The following is a 21255-nucleotide window of genomic DNA, read 5'->3' as shown; positions in this document are numbered from 1 at the left end:
TTTCATGACAGTTTAGAATTTATCTTGTCTGTTGCTGGGCCATTTGTACTTGTTGATCGTTTGAGCTCTGAATGTTGCACGCGTAATTCAAAAAAATGTCCTGGATTATACCAAAATATTTACTATTCGGTATAAATAATAACAGTCACAATTTGTTCGAGTTGAAAGCAATTTGTGCTAATATTAGCTTGTGTCAAATTATGCAAACATAAAATTGATTTTACTGATCTTATAAACAATAATATTTTAATAACTTGCTTAGGTACATTTGACGTACTGTAAACTTTTTTGAATATTAAAATTGAATTTTGCACCAACCCAGACCTGTTCTAATTGAGCTGAATAATAGGAAATTTAATATAAGGTCAAATACAAGGTTTTAATTGAAGTTTAAAGTTTAATATTGACTCGAAGTCTCGCTAACCAAAAAGTGAAGATGAAATCAAGATGTTAACTCCTACACGTTCCACTAAGAGAGGGTGAGTTTTTTAATTAAAATCGGTTTGATTGAATCGCAATAGCAAATGAAACCCACCACTTACAGACGTCCAAAGGCATATTCTTAAAATTATGGTTTCTTTGCCAAGTTAAAATCAATTGCCTTTCCTTTCTGCATTTCCTTTCTGTTTATTTCAATTCGCATTCGAATCTGGAGCCAGGCGAAAACCATTCTCATATAAAGCATACTTACCGCATTCTAGTTTTTGTTTTATTTTTCTTAGACGTGGAAAACATCAATATCGCTTTGTTATATTTGCTACTTTGAGAAAGAACGTGTTTGTTAAAATATGACAGCCGGGGAAATCCCCCGAAGTGGAAACATTTAAGTGAAGGTGGCAATATGTAACTTCCTGTTCAAACATTTTGTATAAAGCGAAGCATTATTTTAACCCTGCGGAAAGCGAAATGATCCAGAAAACAATTGAAGCTTTAGCTTTATAACTTGTGGGAGAAAGTCATGGAAAATCACTTCCTTTTCAGCAATAACACCACTTTTATGGTTCTATTATTTGCCTTCGATGACGTGGTATTTCTGTTCGTAAATGACTGTGGTGAAAAGCTTTTTGATATTTTTCCCCTATGAGTTTGGTAAAGATCAAGTACATGTACAAGAAAAGCCAAGAAAATAAAGTTTTTTCTTCCATTTGAGTTCGACGGAAGCCGAATTTATTTCTAGCTTAGCTATTTAAATCTTCAAAGACGTATATTCAAATATTATGATTTCTACGTTACGTTCGAATCAATTGGCTTCCTTTATATCTGCTCCTTCTTTAGTTAATATTCCAAGCTACGATTCAAATAGCGAGCTATACAAGATAATTTTCATATATGGGATACTTACTGCATCCGCAATCGAGTCTTTTCTACATTTTTGTCGCAGCGCATCTATTCAATTCACTTAATTACATCCCTTATTCAATGCCCCAATTGTTATGGCAACTTCCTAAGGGAGTGAAGATTTAAAAACTCACGTCGCACATTTCAACTTTTTCTTTCGCGTATGAAAAGGTACAACTCTGATAAGCCAACAACTTTGTTCCTGATTTGAAACTAATAAAAAAAACTTTACGTAAGGGAAGGGGATTCAACAAAAGAAAACTCTCTGACCTGCTGTCCTGGATTCGTCAAACTTGTTCCCGGAGTTAGATTCCTCTTCTCGCACTGACGTACCTGCAGACATAATTTCTTTTCAATTGTGGAAGAAAACGAAATTTTATTGTGGAAATTTTGTCCCAAGTTTTAACTTCCGTCGTGCGAGGTGAATAAAAATCTTCGCTACTCTAATTCAGTTGCCACTTTAAATAATATTTTCGTTCAAATTCAACTTTTATGCGTTTTCCTTATAAACGTGATTTATACGCGAAGTAAAATTAAGGTTTTTACCTTTTTTTATTTGGGAAGATGTAGCTTGATGTGTGATGATTCTTATAGTGGTTGGGGCCGGAATTTCTGAAACAACATTACATTGTAAGAAGACAACAAATATAACCGAATTTTGTTCAGGTAAATGCCTACCTTCAAGTTTGATGACTCCATCAGTTTCTCCTAGGGAATTTTTTGCCACGCACTTGTAAGAGCCAAAGTCGTTTTTATTCACTCGTCGTATTTTGAGCATCATATACTTCTTGTAGCCGTTATCCGAGGAAACTGCTTCGTATTTATCACCTGGAAAAGAAAAAAGAAACTGTTTAGGCTGGTCTTTTCGCGCACATTTTACAAACAAAAATCTTAGTAGAACTTCTGTTAAGTCAAATTGCAGTACTTGTCAAAAGTATTTGAGGAATTAGTTGTCGAATTCACTTTCGCTTATTCAAGTGTATTATAACCTATACATCATGTTTTATTTGCTAGTATAAATGCGAACTCAGATAGAGCCAAATACAATTTAGGGCTCATTCATTTCTTGAGTTAATAATAAACGGTTTCTATCCCTTTTTCTTTCTATCGATTAACCTGTGCTTAGGTTTAACTGTGTTTAATTACCTTATTTTTGTTTATTTTGAGCTGATGTAAACAAATAATTAATGGGAAATTTAGCTGCTGCTTTCATTCGGGATACAAACCCGCATCATTAGATGCTTTAGAGGTTAAATTGATGATTTCAATTATTGTCTACTCGAAAATATATTTAAAAAAAAAAAAATTTCCATCGTAACTGCCAGTGAGCGAAACTCTTATCATCCAACTCGAAAAATCTTTTTATCCGACAAAACTAGATTTTGTTATGCAAGTTTTAAAGTCAAGTTTATCTTGCAGCCAACATTTAGAAGTTGCTCAGAGCTTTGGGAAACTTAATTGGAACTTAGGTGACACCGTCATTTAAGCTGAATGTTTAAGTTTTTGCTAAGCAACGCGTTTTATGACATAGCAAACTAATTATTTCCTAAAGTTAATAGTTACAGCAAGTTTATTATTAGTTTTTCAATTTTGTTAGTAAATGACAACGAAAGTTTTGCAGTAATTGGGAAAAAACGTCGAGATGTGAAGGTGATTTTCAGCACCTTTATTTATACGTCTGTCCCAAATTGGAATATCCTTTGCCGTTTTCCAAACAATTGGCACTTTAGACTTCAGAGACTGTATTTTAAATACCTATTTACTTATAGTCAAGTTTTACTTAATTTAGGATACATTGTATATTTATAAAGAAATTTTTATTCTGTATTGCTTGGATCAAAGTTTTGATACCTATCGATGATCGATTTTTCATAATACAAACAAAAGGGTTAAGAGTTTTTCTTAATCAGCGTGAGAGAGCACCGTATAGCCAGTGTTGTGCCTAAATAAATATTAACTATCCACTTTAGTGTTATTTAAACGAATTACAGGCTCGCTGCAAAGGTAATTAAAAAAGTGCGCGTTCAGAATGTTCTTAATGGATGTTGCAGTTTTTACGAAGTGTCCCGAATTTTCTCGTGGAGTGTAAAAACTTTTAAGCCGCTTAACGAGCGAGTTAAATATATTAAAGAGTGCAAACTTTGCGAACAAAAATAATTAATTTTTGTGGCCCAATGTTCGGATACAAGTATGGTTAAATCTGGAGCAAAAAGAGCGATCGGATATAACACTAGTTCCTGTTTGAAATAACGATTTAGCCAACTCTCCTGTTTTGAACACAGTTTTTGGGAAAATGCACTGAACGCAACATCAGATAACGGGAATTCAATTACCCTGTATTCAATCAAATTTTCACACGGGACCGTCTATCAGAAAGCTCCAGGACCATTAACTATGCATGTGGCAATTACTACACTATGCATCACTATTCTAAACCTGTTATACAGTATATTCGCAAAAAAAATTGGTGTCACCGTATACCCTTGTTCGAGTATCAGTCATACGTCCATCAACTCCAAAACGCAAGATTTTCCTAAACGTGTCAACTATATTAAAAACAATGACGTACAACATATAAAGTGTAAATTAAATCCAACGGGCAAACTTTGTAACACGGCCTGTCACTCATTCGTAAATTTTGAGCAGCTAATACATGAATGGATATTTTTAGAATTTTTTACTGGAATCCTGTAACGCTGATATTAATTCTAGTCCATCAGTCCTAAGACTTTGTCCGACATGCTAATGCCATTTACAATTAGTATTATTTAAAAGCAAAGTTGACCCTTGCAAAAATGGGATTCTCTAGAACTAGGGGGACATCCTAGATTAAAATTATATCAATTTATACAGGGTGTCCCACGACGAAAGACATCGATTGATATTGGAAAAAGTATAAATAGGAGAGTTTTGAAAATTTGGCAAGATACTAATGTGGGCATGCCCAATCTAACTAAAATATTTTCAAGATGGTTGCACTTCCGTTTATACCGGAAGTCGATCACAACTTTCTTATTTTAAATAGAACACCCTATATGCTATTACATATTTGGATTCCTCACAAAATTCTGACCAACTTTTGTCTACAATACCCTATGCCTATCTCTAGCCGTTTTCGAAATATTTGATGTTTTTCCAAAAAAGTGACAGTTGCAACGCTCAACATATTTTTGTACTCTGTCAAAACCGTATTTCATTTTGCAATGAAACTTTGGGTTATTGTAAATAAAGGATCGTTTTTATTAAACTGAGGGTGCGTAATGACCCATTTGTCAAGCTGTCTGGATCTGTGAAGATAAAAGCTATTAAAACAAAACCAATCCTTAATAATACAAATGTAGAAATTGCAATTTTGAGCTATTTTGTTGCAAATCCAACTTCGTCAATAAGACAAGTTTCCGTAGAATCAGGCATATCTAAAAGCTCAATTCAAAGGATCCTGAAGAAACATAAATTTCACCCTTTTTCATTTAAATTAGTGCAACACTTAAAAGAGGTTGAATTTCCGAAGAGAGTGGTTTTTAGTGAGTTTTTGCTGACTAGTCACTATGGAGAAGAATTGTTTTTGAATAATATTATTTAGAGCGACGAGGCCAAATTCACTAAAAATGGAATGTTCAATAGACATAATTCACACTACTCGTGTGACATAAATCCACACGTAATTAGAGAGAGAAATTTTCAAGAAATCTGGAGTTTTAATAATAAAAAATGTTTATTCTCAAATAAAACGAAATGGGTTGGATTTAGGTATAGGCAAGTAAATTGAAACGTATAGTAATTTTTAATGCTCAAAATGATTCCGTCATAAAAAATGTGGGTTTCTATTTAAAAAACTTGAGATTTTTCATTTTTTTTAGTGGCAAGTTTATGATTTTTTTTGGACGACCCTGTATACAAATGAGTCATTACGCACCCTCAGTTTAATAAAACGATCCTTTATTTATAATAACCCAAAGTTTCATTGCAAAATGAATTAAGGTTTTGACAGAGTACAAAAATATGTTGAGCGTTGCAACTGTCACTTTTTTGGAAAAACATCAAATATTTCGAAAACGGCTAGAGATAGGCCAAATATGTAATAATATATAGGGTGTTCTATTTAAAATAAGAAAGTTGTGATCGACTTCCGGTATGAACGGAAGTGCAACCATCTTGAAAATATTTTAGTTAGATTGGGCATGCCCACATCAGTATCCAGCCTAATTTTCAAAACTCTCCTATTTATACTTTTTCCAATATCAATCGATGTCTTTCGTCGTGGGACACCCTGTATACTAACAAGTCCGAGACATATACGCGGTTTTCCATTATTTGCTTGGCATGGAAAAAGCAAGAATTAACCAAAAAAATGAAATATCAGTCTATAATCTGATCGTAATACATTAAAAAACTTCAAAAAACAAAAAGAATGTCTCTTACCTAAGTTCAGAACGAAGTTTGTCTTGAAACGAACGGTGGAAGTTCTGTAAGCTACAAGAAACTTAATTGAAAGTTAGGTGACACTCGGTGCGAAAATGCAACGAAATACAAGCGTCGCAGGACACATGTGAACTTAATTGCGTTAAGGGCCGAACTGCAAGGCCTTAAACGGGTTTATTTCGCACGAGACAAGAATTGTACAAGACAGAAAGACACTCAGTCAGTGGTCAGAACTCACTTATGCTAAATTAAGATACTTGAGATTTAAACGTAAATCGTCCTCAACAATTCTGTCAAACTCCTCAAATGGCAAGAGCCCACAAGAACAAAAGATTGATTGCTAGAAAAAGGGAAGGCATCAATCAATCCCAAACTCATTACGTTATAGAAATTTTGTTTGAAAGTGAATATTTCAGTTCGCTTGAGATCCAAGAAAGAGCATTAAGAAGAGTTATGCAAGCCACAAGCTTAGTGACACCTTCACTGAGGAAATGAAGTTAGGGATAAGTCATTGGATGATAAATTACAATTCAACTAAACTAGTTGTGGTTAAGTGGAGTTATTCGCAAAAATTAAGTCACAACAAGTAGCTAAAGTAAATAAAAAATGGCTTCATTAAGCGTGCACGTCCAGAATATAAAAAAAGTAAAGAAAACACATTGGTAATTTCGCAGGAATTGAAAGTCGTTTCCCGTGAAACTTAAAAACTCTAAACTTAAACACTCTGAAGCTTGGAGAATTTTTAATGAAGTTTGGCAGTTCATTGTAATAGCAAGTTTCGTCGTGAAATAGAATTTTGTGGTACGATGCGGTTTTGAATTTAGGGCGTCGCGTTGTTAAGCAGCTTCTTGTCGTGTATTTCATTATTAGGCTTCCAAATACTGATAATAAGTAAGTGAATCTATACTGTTTAAGTCAACATGTGTTGCGGCTACAAAGTTTTTGGAAGAAAAAACAAGGCGGGAGTGAAACTTGAATTAATATTTATTTTCCAGAATATCAGAATCAGTTTAACTTAGGAGGAATAAGTGAAATTTATACGCGTTCAGAAAGTACATAAGGCAAAACTTAATTATATATCGAGCCAAAGAAACACATAATTAAAATCATACTTATATTTTAGTTTAAATTTATCAAATACTTCTTTACCAAAACCCTGCACTGTGTCGCTGATTTTTCTTTTTCACTTTAACTACTCGATGCTGCTCGCAGGACAAAGCAAACTTAATACAAAACGCCAGTCACGAACCAGCATTTAATGTCTATCCATCAGACTAGATCCACGGCTCGAAGTTAGAAGAATAAATTCCATCTAAGTTGCCGAGCTAATTTTGTTTTGTAACGAGTATTTAGAAGTTGTACGAGCCGCAGGGAACTTAATTGCAAGTTAGGTGACACCGTCACTGCAAATATGCGGTGAAATGCAAGCCATCGCATGACAAATGCGAATTTAATTAAATTGAGGGTAAGTCTCCAGAAAGGTCTCGTTTTCCTTTCAATCTCGGTTAATTTCCGATTTTTATTACTTTTAATTTATTTTAGGTTTTGTAGTCGGTATTGTGGAGAAACAAAATTAGCTACATGCGCAGCTGAACTCTCTTTTGTTATCGTGGATTTTTCTACAAAATGCTTGGGACAGTGTTTCGATGTACTTTTTTCTTCTTCCAAATTATTGAAAAAATGGAAACTAAACAAATGTTAGTCACTTCGAGAACTATGTAATAATAAAATAATTTTTAGGCTTGGAAAATCATCCTGAGGGAATAACAAATCACACCCTGATTTGTGTTTCATTCAAGTCAAGGAGCCAATACGCATTAAAAACAAATTTGCTGTCAGGAAAAAGGCAATGAAATGAAATCGATGCTTACAATGAGCTTCCGATTCTTATACAAAAAGACATATTGAGGCCCTACAAGATGTCATTATTATAAGGCAATTTTAATGTTGAAAGAGTTTTTATTTTGAAGTGGCGGCGAGGAAGGGTATAAATTGGTAGCAAGCAGGCAAATAACATGTCCAAAGTGAACAATCTATGCGGGAAGTTTTTTCGTATTTAATTAATTAACTACAGCATAATACACTCACTCCAGTGGCATGATTAATAGCATTGCTGATTTATGTATTTCACACGTTGATTAATAGCTTTTGGGTATATCGCGGGAACGTGTTCACTGGCTCTATCGAAAATACTTAAGTTTCCTTGTTATTTTTGTTCGCGAGGAGGTACTCTTTTTAATTAAACTTTTATAACTAAGGCCACATCGTTCATTATTCCAGAGTATTAACTTCAGCCATGTCTAAATACATTGTCTTTCCTTAGTGAAAAATTAAACCGAAAACTTACAATACCAAGCCGTGGAGAGTGGTATGTTTTTGCTCAAATTACTTCGACTTTCTTGCGCGCCCGAAACATTATTTAGCACCGCTGCTCGCTTCCGTCTTCAACCAAGTTCAGTTCCGACCAAACTCTAGATATACTCCCGAATTGTTAAGAGTATATTCCGATTTAACGAGCAACAGCCGAAACACAATACTTACTACCTCCACTACTACCTGAGATAATCATGTCCCCTCTTTCAGTCGTCCAATAGTTGATAGACGTAGGAAACGCTTCCGTGCGGCACTCTAATGTCACGTCTTGGCCAATGTAAGCGCCCTCCAGTTGATTTTCGATCGACAACATTGGAGGAACTGCAACAAAAGTATAATACTCAAATTAAGTATTGTCCAAAACAGTGATTTTCTGAAAAGAATTAATAAAGCGACTTCTGAACTTTTAAACATTTGTAAAGCAACAAAACATACGGAAGTAAGTTTTCGATATTGTTTCACAAGGCACACAAAAGCGGGGGCAATGAGGTCGGAAATGAAACACGAATGGCAATGCAAACAAAAAGTAAAAAACCAGTTCCTGCAGGATAAGACTTAACGAGTTTTCTTGTGAGCAGCACCACCAGACGTATTGGCTGAAATACCTCATTAATTAGACAGTGCCATTAAAAAAACTTCTCCCAAAATGGATTCGTCATTTTTGGGAAAATATCACTTTTGGATTAGACGCCTTTAAATGAAAATCACGGAAATGGCGTGGTTCATTCATTGGAGTTTCTTTGAAATGTTCAATCTAGTTTCCATAGTAAAGTTTGAAGTAAACTCATTAGGAATTACTTACGAAAAAATAAATCCCCAAGAAATATTGTTCAATAAAAATTAAATCTGTGCCCCGTTCCGATAAGAAATGTTCGATAGGACCTCAGGCCTACCCTATACTAATCCATCAATTCGACGGAGGGTGGAAAATCTTAGCCAGATATCTTGACAGATATACATCGTGTTAAATGTATGAGTTGTTTGGGATCGCAGTAAAAGCCAATTTAATATTAGAAAGTCGGGTAGTGAGGGATGTTTGGGGTTAGAATTGCTTTATCTAAAATTACATTTGCGATTTTCACTTTTAGATACCCTCGGAGTTGCGTTTTTGTTGCCCAAACAATTCCGCCTTATTGCACGGTCAATTAGGCGGTTTATCATTCTATGACTCACTTCATTTGCAAACAGTGTATCAATGTCATTAGGACAAGTTTGTGAATTGAAATCGATAAATTAAAAGCAAGCATGGAGGTGAATTCATCGAAAGATCACTCTACGCCCGTTTGTTGTAATACTGTTTTAAACACAACATCCCTTTCCCTTTCCAATATCAACAAAGGCATTAAGTAAACATTAACTTACACTGTACTTTCAATTGGACCCTTTTGCTTATCGATGGGGGAACTCCGTTCGAGGCGATGCACAAATACACCCCCATGTGCAGTCGACTCACTTTCGTTATAAACAAAATTTCTCCATCTACGACGTTCACTGAAACAGAAATAAATAATGTTATTATACCGAGTTCTTGCTTCTATTGGGGTTGCTGATTTATGTGGATAAGTAGTAATCGTCGGGGAAATTGATATCTTACTTAGGGGCAAACTAGTCTGCGTCATTCTTATAACTAAACAAGACTTTCACTTAGGTTTAGCCTTGAATACTAGGGCCAGTGGCGTCGAGTAAATCCAACCGATTTTGTTAATAGCATTTAATTATTTTCGAAAGTTTGAGAAATGTCTACGGACCTAATATGAAAATTAACAATTTAAGAATCATACCCTTCGATTCGCATATAGTTCATCATTTAAAAGAACAAAAAATAAAACAGATTCGAAAATAAAAGACAACATAGCGGGAGATATTTTATTTCGTAGCTGCAATGGAAAAACGAGAGAGTTTCATGGAGTACAAACAGCATTTTAAACTGTGAATAGTGACCTATTCCAACAAAAATTGGGACCATTGTATGCCCATTTTGCGTTCTTACTTTATGGAGCTAAATGTCAGAAACAAACAGGGTCATTCAATTACAGTGCTCTGCAAGTGGGGTGGCAAACTAAAGGCATTTAAAAATCTAGCTAGCAAACAGCATTATTGTATACTGTAAATGTCCACTTCGAAATGCAAATGCCGAACTCTGCCTTTATAGTTTTATCGATCAAAAGCAGTCTTGCAATTAAAATAATTATAATTCGCAGAGCTTCAGTTTAGCTGCTCTGCTGCTGTAATTATTATTGGTTGTCTTTTATTCTTGTTTTTCATTTTAGGCCTTTTAGCCGTTTAGACTATCCAATACCAATTAGCAACTCTTAATTACTTCACACCAAATATTGTGGATATACGTGAATATTTCTTCCTCTTATTTTAAGGATCGAGATAAGCTTATTCAAGCAGCCCAATGAATAAAAAAAATATAGCAGGAAGGAGCAATAGCAAACAAAGGGGGTGACAGAAACAAGGGGGAGAGGGGGAGTAATATGGCGGCCGTCAACTTTCGGTTGGCACTATAAAACACTATTATTATTGTCCACTGTACAACTTAATTTAAATTTGCAAAACTCAACTGTTAAAGAACCACAAACAAACAAAACAAATTAACACTAAATACAAACAACAAATTTTTGCGGGTTTGAAACTCCAAACTGACAATGACTTTGCGTCAATTCAACTGCGCAGTAGACGAATGCGCAATCAACTTCCGTCCCCCTCGCTTAATGCACAAACGGGTTATAATTTGTATTATTGTTACCTCCTGATACTTGTTCTTTTTCCTCATTGAAGCAGCCTGAACTAAAATTACCTTCTAAACTTGAGTTTGCTTTTTTGTTTGGAAATAGAAAAATTTTGATAACGTACGTTAATTAGACGTTTATTTTTGCAGATAAGTTACAACCAAACACTGTTTGTTACAACTTAAATCTCATTATATAATTATAAATAAACATTTTGCTAAGTAGTTTTCTTTCAAGTATGTTTCTGTATATTTCAAATTAAGTATAGTGCGCTTTATCCCAGGTAAAAGGTTTTAACTGCTAATTTGGATAAAACATTTTTTCATGCAGAGATTTGTAAAAACTGTGTAAAGCAGGTTTAATGTAATAAATTGGCCCTAATCCCGTGAAATAAGGCTCTAAAGTGTACATGCCTGAAACTCGCGGTACTCCCTTAAACTATATTTTTTAGCAATTACATTACTAGTTAATTTCTTAAAGCAAATCTAATGATTAATGTAGTATTTTATCTAAAGTACAGGAGTTTAATTTATTAGCTCCATTGAATTTGAAATACTGGAAAATAGATTACCTTAAGGTAAACGATCCTTTGACATAAATAGGTGAGGACAGATAATGGTCGTGTTCATTTTGTAAGGGAATACCAAGCCTTTGAAAATTTCAAAAGTTATGTCTTTACATCCATCGCAATTTCGAATTGAAGCGTCCAATTTTACGTTCTATGATCCTTACAAAATAAACAGCCTGGCCTATTACTCGGGAATATGTGGTGGCAAAAAGCTAATATAAATTAGGTATCGGTGTAATACTTTCTGGATTTTAACGACCCTCACAAATCTCGCTTAGATAAAACAGGTGAGAGTTAAAAACAAAATCGGTAACGATTTGCTTGCACTTATATGATTGTATGATCTACTTATGTGGCGCCCTGTTTAGGTTTAACACTGTACGATTCATATGACGACACTGTGCTCGTTTAATTAAAATGTACTATACATGGCCCAATAAAATTCCCTAAATTACATTATTACCATGTTCGCCATTGTAGCGTATGTCCTCCCCATCTTCTCTTCTCCACATCACATACGGTTCAGGATATCCTGTAGCTTTGCAAGTCAGGCTGACATTTGTCGACTCGAGAACGACCATGTCGGAACTAGTTTCTCGATCTATGATGCTTGGAGGAACTGAAATGAAATAAAATTATCCTGTTAAATAAAGTAAATAACAAATTGCAACCGTGAAAGTATTGTACTTGAACAGATGAAAATTTCCACGCACGTTTTGGTGTCGAGCACGCGGAAGCACGAATTTGTAGTGTTTTTCATTTTTATTTTCTTGTAACTCTTAAAGACCTATTCCTTATTTTAACTGCATCAATGAGCTTTAGTTACGCCAACGTGGCAAAATGGGCACGCGATCTCTCTTTGAGTTATTACATCGCCTCTTTACTAAATAGGGTTATTCACGCTATTTATTTTTTTAACTAATTTTCAACACTTGAGTTTTGAGTTTATACCCCATAGGAAGAATGTATTCTTAATTGTAATTCAAACTACAAACAACATTAATTTCCAGTTAAAATTATTGGACTATCGTGATAAAATATTTAAAGAATTAATCTGTCCGAACTCTAAATCCCACGGCAACCTTGTTAAATTTACATATGCATTTAGTGTTAAATTAAAATATTCAACGTTAGTTTTCGCATTAACCAGAAGCGTAATTACATTAAATTTCTGTGATATATATTTGAAATCAATTTTAACTGCAAACACTTTTCCAGCATGATATTGAAGCTGGAAAAGGCCGGGAAGAAGCAATTTCTATATATGTGGAGAAGTAACAAGGGAATCTGTTAAATGTGTGAAAGAAAATGTTTTTTATTTTCCCGTGGAATTAAATTCCGGTTCACTGTTATCCCACAGACACATAAAAGCTATTGAGCGAAACGGCCTTAAAATCCGTTTAACGACTATATAGCCTTTATATAACCATAAAACTGCGATTTGTGTTTGGCAGTTAAGCAAAAGTTTAAAATAAATTCGATATTGAACTACTTAAAGATACAATCGTAATATAAGGTTGTGTTAGAAGAAAACAATGTAATCAGCGCTTGTTGACAAATTTATGAAATATTGTCGTCTAAAATTTAATCATATTATAGCAGGATTTAAGGCCAAATCCTCAAGGAAAAGTGATATTAAAGCTACAAAGTTAATCCTTAAACGGCAAGATTGTGCTATCCTCCTTTTGTCGCCTGGAAGTAAAAACAAAGCAATTCGGGAGAAATAATCATTTTTACTTTCCCGCATTATAAAAATATGGAATATAATTTTTCTCCGAAAGTTTCCAATGCGGGAAAATGAATGTGTTCCTCGATATTAAACCTACCGACGACGCATAGTAAAACGCGCTAAAAAGTTGGATCCAAATGATAAAAAGTACTATTACTGAGTAATAGCAATGCGGTTTTCTAACGTAATATACGGCTACGGATTACCGGAATGATATCGTAAATTTTAAACCTTGACAATATTAAAGGTACATTTGACCGAACTGGACGCCCTATCCATTAGTCACATGACAGCCATCAACAATAAAATAGCTGAAATTGAATAACCCATTCAGCAAAAAGTCTTTTAGAAGTATAAACTGACTAATGATGTAACTAAAATAATGTAAGTAGAAAAACACTCACCAACCACTTGCAAATATCCTTTCCTTGACGTCATTGGGTCCGTATTCACTTGACACATGTACCATCCTCGATCTGGTTCTTGCACGTTCTTAATGTGAAGATACCAGGAACGGTGATCGTTGTAGGACAGTGAAATTCTAGGATTTTGGGTTATCACATTGTGATGAATCGAAAGGATTGTTTGTGTGTCCACTCGTACCCAAGCGACCTAGAAAAACTACCTGTTGAACGTATTATGCATTATAAAATACTAATTTTTAAAAATTAGCATTTATTTTCATCTGTTCGTCACGTAACAAATTATTTTTTATTCTATAAATTTACATACATTTTCTACCAGTAAAGTAATACATGCATTTGCAACTCAAAAGAGGTACGAATCTTAAACGCGTTTTATTGACATTTTATACAAGCAGCCACATATACAGCGCAAACATTTTAATTAAGGCGTTAAATTCCACCGAGAAAGCCACTTATAAAGGGAAACAGGGTGGTAAAACATTTCAATATCCCTACTATGTCATCTTAATAAACAAAATTGCGTAAAATAAGGGTGTAAAATGTAAAATAGATAGATGGTGTAAATTAGAGGTTTCGATACAATTTGGTTGGCAAATATTCACATTTTTCGGCAAGTATTTGTTTTACGTCGAGTTCATTAAATTCCTTTAGGGGCTAATTCAGGAAGGCTTATTTGTTGTGTTGAAAATTTCTCCCTCTGTTTACTTCTATATTAAGATTTCGCCAAGTTCTTGAAGCGAGTTATACCTGGATGATCCCGAGAGGGTTAATTATTGAACAAGGTATTTTAAGATTCTTTAGCTTGTTTGATTTTATTTCCATTTTTTGGTATAAGCTAAAGGTTTGATAGCAGTGATATCTATTACCGATCGAAAAAGAGTTTTCACCGTTCAAGGCAGGTTTTCTGTGGCGTAAAAGTAAAACCCATTTATTATTGTAACGTCGCATTTTGTTATCATCCTCGTGGCTCTATTCCAAAATTGATGGGCACCAGTTTACAGCAACGAACGTCTCTAGATGTAATACGATGGCACGGAATGCATATTTTATTCAATAAATTGATGCTCATATTTTTCAGGGCGCAAATACCTACCCTAATTTAGACTTGACGTGCCCATATCATAAACCTTTATTTTTAATATTTAAATACCCTTTATATATCATTGTGGACATGAGTTCCATCCAATAGGAAATAGTTTTAGTAGCCGAGTTGAAATGTTTAATCTAGTTTTAATGTGGAACGGAAGCCTGCGAAGCTTTGGTAAGTTGATAAATTGAGGTTCTTGGATTTTCACCCTGTCGAAATTAAACTATTCTGTATACCATTTCCTTTTTGTTATACCGAAATATCTTCGCTTGGGGCTTCCCCGAATTATCTGTCGGTTTATCCGAGGAATGGCTTACATAATTTAATCAAACGGAAATTTATGACTTGTACGTATTTATAATCGTTCATTAATTCATTATTTTAGCCCTCTACAGAAGGTTCGACATTGACAATCAATTTAAAATACTCGGTCAGATTTCAAAGCTCTACTTCGATAAAGCTTTTCTATCTCGTCGCTAAGAAGCACTATGCAAGGTGTCCAACTTTTAATCGGGAAACTTTTCAACCGTTTTTCCTCCACTATCAAAAATACTTAAAACGTTATTACGAAAGAGGCAACTCTTTAAAAGTAGAGTTTACACATTTGCTGAACCACAACCGTCACACCAGATAATGACGAAGGAAACTTTTTAATATCTTATGCATTCACCTCAGTTGTAAAATGCACTTTAATTATTTATTTCTGTGATTCTTAATGCGCCAAGCTATACAGGTCTGGTAAATCCAAAAGCGACCATAGGAAAACCGTATAACGGACAGAGAAACGTAGGTAATTGCATGCGCGGGAGAAAGACAGAAAACGAAAAAAATATCAAGTAGGCCATATTTTTAGCGCGCTGTTGCCAAACGCCGTAAGTATTCAATACCCTCGACAAACTTACTTACGGCGTTTGGCGACAGCGCGCTGAAAATATGGCCTACTTGATATTTTTTTCGTTTTCTGTCTTTCTCCCGCGCATGCTATTACCTACGTTTCTCTGTCCGTTACACGGTTTTCCTATGGTCGCTTTTGGATTTACCACACCTGTATGTGAAATGTACGAAGGCGTAGAAGGGCCACAGACGTTATTTTTCTTAAATTTTTACTTCAAACTCAGAAATTAACTAAATTTCGACTTCGAACTCGGAAATTAACTCAATTCCGACTTCGAACTCGGAAATTAACTCAATTCCGACTTCGAACTCGGAAATTAGTTGCAATGTTGTCAAACTGACATATTCTACTATTTTGGTTGGAAGAGTGTTTTTGCAATGTTGACAAATTAACAAATTCTACTAATTAAGACCAAAGAGTGTTTGCAATGTTGCCAAACTGACTAATTTTACTAATTTGGTTTGAAGAGTATATGTAATGTTATCAAACCGACAAATTCTACAATTTTGGTTTGAAGAGTGTTTCCAATCTGTCCAAACTGACAAGTTCAACTAATTTCTTTGAAGTGTGTTTGCTTGCAATGTTGCCAAATTAACAAACTCTCCTAATTAAGATTGAAGACTGTTTGCAATGTTGCCTAACTGACAAAATTTGGTAATTTGGTTCAAAAGTGTCCTTACAATGTTATCAAACTAACAAAATCTGCAATTTTGGTTCGAAAAGTGTTTGTAATGTAACCAAACTGACAAGTCCGACTAATTTCTTTGAAGTGTGTTTGCAATGTAGTCAAAGTTAACAAATTTTACTAATTTGCTTCGAAGAATGTTTGGAATGTTGCCAAACTGAAAAATTTTGTCTAATTTGGTTTGAAGAGCTTTTGCAATGTGACAATGTAAAAGAAAAAAAATGTTTGTGGCCCTTCTACGCCTTCGCAGAAATATACTAAATAATTAAAAGTCAAGTAAGAACGCAAAGATGATATAGTTTTAGGAAATAAGATCTGTTTGCAGTTGGACGCTTTGGATTTAAGTCATTTTGACTTAGTATTATAGGCAAGTAATCTAAATTACGAGGTGGTTAAGATTGTGTCAAAACATTCATTTAAATTAGGTACACTCTCAGGATAACATCTGAAATGAGTAAATGTACGTCTTTAACACCGATTTAATTTGTTAAGTATTGATTGCAATAAATAGAATGAATGTCCAATTAAACAGGAAGACTTAACAAAACAATACCGGTCAAATAGAAAGTTAAGAAAGTTTTTCTATTTCCCATGTGCAAAGCAATTTCGGCTGGGTCAACCAGAGAATTTAATTTGTTCATCCTCATTTCTGTCTTCATGGAATTCCCCTCGCCAACATATAGTATCGTGTGCCAATGAAATTTGCCGGAAACCTGTTTAAAATAATAAAATTAGCGTACACTTGGAGCACATACACAAACAATAAATGTGGAAACAAAACAAACTGGAGAATGGAGGTGCGAGACTATCCGAAAACATAGTGAGGAATCGGTCGTGCCTTGAATTTCTTGGTGAACGACTTAACGATGGACCGAACTGGCTTATTTTATGCCCAAGTCTTTTTGTGAAATTGACTTTTTTAAGAGTGTGTTTACAGTTCGAGATAAATACGTTATAAAGTCTTTCGGTCCAGGTTGACGTCAGTGAACGAAGAAGTTACAAAAAGAGAAAGCAACGAGAGATAGTGGAGTTAATTTCATTAAGTAAAGTGTTAAAAATCTTTTAGGTTATTCCGACCCGAAACTCAAGGGATGCTTGAATAGCGTGTAGCTTTGACAAGGATTTAACTAAGGACATCCATAAAACTTCCGTCCAATTTGCCATCAATTTTGGTAGTAATTTTTATCTTGGTTAATTTGACAAATTGACCTCGATAGAAGCGCTGCCAAGAACATTCTGGCTTAGCTTTCAGTTCGAAAGTTCTTGTTTCTTGGAAACCGCGACATAAAGAAGGCAAAATAAGCTAGCTACTGGTCAAATACAGACAAAGCGACAAATGTTTCAGGCTTGTGCCTATAAAACAAAGAATTCAGCAACCTCAACGACTAAAAGAATTTTCTAACGCAAGTGCTACGTGTAATTAATCAAGCCCATAGTCAGGTTACAGTCAGACTCGTCTTTATAGGATTTTCACCATAAAATATTTTATTTTATCCCACTTTACCCTGTACGAGCCTGAAGAGTTGCAGTACGTGAGGTGTTTTCCGATTTCTGGAATACCGTTCCAGGGCATGATTTCGTATATGCCGTAATTGAGAAAAAGGGTTGCTAGAGCCATGAGGGCTCAAGTGCTAATGAGCCACTTAATATTTTGTGAAAATTATTTGGGATGTCCCTACCCTTATCTCAATTAGTCACGATTAAGCGAAATTCTAATGATCTCACACTACGTTACAATTTTTGTCAAACAGAAGATGCAATCCTACGATACTATCTCGCTCAGAATTATGTTTCAATAGATTCCCTCGTCAGACTACAATAATTCTCTATGGTCAATATACCTGCCCTATTAATCATTCAAGCTCTTAAGGCTTAAAGTCCTAACACGACTTTGATTTTCCGCACTTCTCACTGATACGTGTAAACTATTTTGCATGCCGTTCTTCAAAAGTTGTCTCATACAGTAAAATTTAGTATTGAACGTATAAAACCATACATATTTTTTGATTATTATTCATATAAATTCTCACAATAGTTGAAGGATACGTAAATAATGAGATCATACCAAAAAAAATTTTTTTGTTGTCTGTCATAATTTAACAATGCATGCTGTATAATTTGCAAAGTAGCCCTGGTTTAACCAAATCCGCATTACAGTTGTTGATACTGCGTACATAATAAATGTGCATTCTGCCAGCCCAAGGGTTAATATCAATAAAGGCTGCATTCGCTTTGAAAATGTTTAAATGTGACATGGTGACACCCAATCAAATCTGGGCTTCTCTTTACAAACATCGTAACTAGCCACACCTCATATTTCATTCACCGACGATTGAGCTTGAAATTTAATAAGGTTTCAGATTACTTATCCGCTTTGCGTTTCGGCACTAGTTAATTCGCCTCTGTGACGATACAAAATTTCGTATCACATAGAGGTTTACACACTAAGCTCTAACAATAGGGAGGCAATCAAATAAACCGAGCAGAATTGGCTGCTGAGTTTACTCTGGTAGTTCAATACAAGGCGAGCACATTCCCTGTACAACAATAAATCGTCCTAACCAATATACCGACCTAATTAATCGTTGTTACCCCCTCTTAAGCTTAAAATCTTACCTTAAAGCTCTTAAGGTTATCCACGACACAAGCTAGTAAAGCATCTCTGCCTACGGTCACTGTTACATTGGGAATTGGCTCTGTGAACCGAGGTTTATCATCTGTAACAATAGCGACTATTTACTATCGAAATATGTTCCCGGAAACTATAGGCTATATTTAAGATATATGTGTCTATTGAATGGGGTTTCTGCAGTAGCAATGTTAATTTGTTTTCAAACCACCCTCATCAATAAAAGCACATTCTATCAATGTATAACACGTTACTTTTGATTTGTTCTATTTCATAACACATGTAATATACGAACATTGAGATTATTCATGCAAAATCAATGAACAAGAACCGTCATGTGGCGTCATTCGACGGTTTGTAAGATGTCACTTTTATATTTCAATGGCTATATTTTCTCACCATTGATTTGTTATTAATAATAAGCAGTTCAGTTGTCGAAAGAAACCAACATACGAAAACTACTAAAATAGAGTAATTTCAGTTGAAATATAAATTGGAAGGTTTGGAGATAATCAATCACTGAAGATTTGGACTACACTAAGAGCCATGTTTTCACGAATCAACGCCTGCGAATTACCATCAGTTAGCTGCTAATTGAACACTCTCGTTTGGATGCACACAGTCTTAGCCTAAACAGCATTAAAATAATTGCCGTATCCGCGTTTCACTTGATGATAACAGATAATATAAAGATATGACTTTAAACACATAATAAATTGGTACTGTTAAAAACGTGTCTTTCATTCGAATAAATTCCCAACGAAAAGACCTATAAAATAAAACTAAACGGGTTCAATAGAGAGAAAAATTTCCCATATCCGAAGTCGTTGTCAGAATGTTTTCTATAAAAATGCTTTCGGTATGGGTCAGCATTGTGTATTCAGCCGGTATTGTACGTTATACCGTTTTCAGTTCACAGTCCGGTACTTTTTCCTTAATCTGATTGGCCCCTTTTTATTATCCGTTTTATATAAAGACCTCTGTACGGCCCTTTGTTAGGTAATACGCTCTAAATCGCAATTTGATGTTGACGATATTCAACTAAAGACCCTGTATCCCTTAACATCAAAATGGTGAATATTTTAAGCCATATTTTTTAATTTTATTAGGAGTAGGAAAAGTACAGTTATTTATCAAAAAGTTTTGTTTTTTATCCAAAATACAGGGATTAAACAATTGTTTTAATCCGAGATTAAATATTAATGGTCAGCAAATGACTGAACACCATAACATCCAAAGTTAATAAACCATGGCATTCAAAAATTTATAATCTCAATTTTAAGCCTGTATTATCCGATATTTGCTCGACAGAAACTTATTTCTCGAATCAACTAAAAGCTGATATTTCGTCCCTGTCCAAATTGAACAATGATTAATAGTTGATGCTTCAATAAAGATTAACCCCAAACAGTCGGCTTGGAGTTCAACTCGGTTTTATTCCCCGTAATATTAGCACTTGACGAGCAAAATCCCTAATAGCGCAAATGTTACTATTATCCATCTAAACTTGTATTGCTCCTAAGTTAATTGAAAGTATTTCTCTTTGGTGATTACAATTATTAAATCCAGGATATGCTGCTTTAGTTGAATATATCTATTTAACAATAGAAGTTAAAACTCGACTGATAAAGTAGTAAAATAGAAACATGTGCCGCTGGAAGCTAGAATAACGTTTTTCAAGTTTCCATTAGCGATTCGATAAACAGTTCTAAATGTGGATATTTAAATTCGGAACACGCGTACAACAACTGGCGTTGCACATGAAGGAATTGCGATAACTAGACTAGCGAATGTAAATGTCGAAAAGCAAATCTTTTCCTTTGTTAGGGTGATAAGAGCATTAAAATATACGATATCCTCTTCTTAACCAACACCACATTTATTTGAAGGGACTCCTTGTGATTCCAGGCTTCCGTAATTTATATTACATACACAATCCTAAAAGTTGAACTTCCTTGTTGGTCAGAGACCATCTTTCTTGGGACTAAAATATATGTCTGTCTAGAATGTTCTCCCAATTTGCGACTCACCTATTTATTTCGTGGTCTGTAACGAGAAAATGTCTACGGAGCTTGAATTCAGCCATATTTGTTTACTTAATTAAACGCACGCTGGAAGCACAAGTCAGGTGAATAATAAATTACATGGAAATTACCTAAGGAAAGTATTCCTTTCTGTTAAGCAAGCTTTAGCAGAATTAGTTGCCCTCTCTTTACGTTTTCTAATTTAATATTTTACGGTGTTTTTTTTCTCGATTTAGACTTTTGTGAAAGTTTAATGTGCTGTCGAAATATTCCTTCACTTTTTAAAGATACTGTTCGACAAATATACCATTAACTTCTGTAACTGTAATTCTCTTGTGCAAAAAT

General features: G+C 34.6%; 1 protein-coding gene across 4 annotated transcripts in view; it reads right to left on the bottom strand.

Moving 5' to 3' along the window:
* LOC145738805 (neurotrimin-like) overlaps positions 1-21255 on the bottom strand; it is a 42502-nt gene that overhangs the window by 1976 nt on the left and 19271 nt on the right. The window contains exons 3-11 of one of the 4 annotated variants that reach the window (XR_014180868.1): positions 18874-18974; positions 13570-13777; positions 11900-12055; positions 9496-9624; positions 8302-8454; positions 2017-2166; positions 1885-1950; positions 1609-1671; positions 1343-1551 (exon numbers count right to left, since the gene is read on the bottom strand). Coding sequence is in view for 3 of the 4 variants with exons in the window: in XM_081993866.1 (XP_081849992.1) it covers positions 1609-1671; positions 1885-1950; positions 2017-2166; positions 8302-8454; positions 9496-9624; positions 11900-12055; positions 13570-13777; positions 18874-18974 (1026 nt within the window). In the remaining variant the exon portion in view is untranslated. The remainder of the gene's footprint in view (positions 1-1342; positions 1552-1608; positions 1672-1884; positions 1951-2016; positions 2167-8301; positions 8455-9495; positions 9625-11899; positions 12056-13569; positions 13778-18873; positions 18975-21255) is intronic. The other 3 variants (XM_081993866.1, XM_081993868.1, XM_081993869.1) reach the window with 3 other exon arrangements.

The sequence above is a fragment of the Ips typographus genome, linkage group LG16, assembly GCF_016097725.1.
Source record: "Ips typographus isolate SLU linkage group LG16, UJ_Ityp_2.0, whole genome shotgun sequence".
Lineage (NCBI taxonomy): Eukaryota > Metazoa > Arthropoda > Insecta > Coleoptera > Curculionidae > Ips > Ips typographus.
This window is presented reverse-complemented; position numbering and strand designations above follow the sequence as displayed.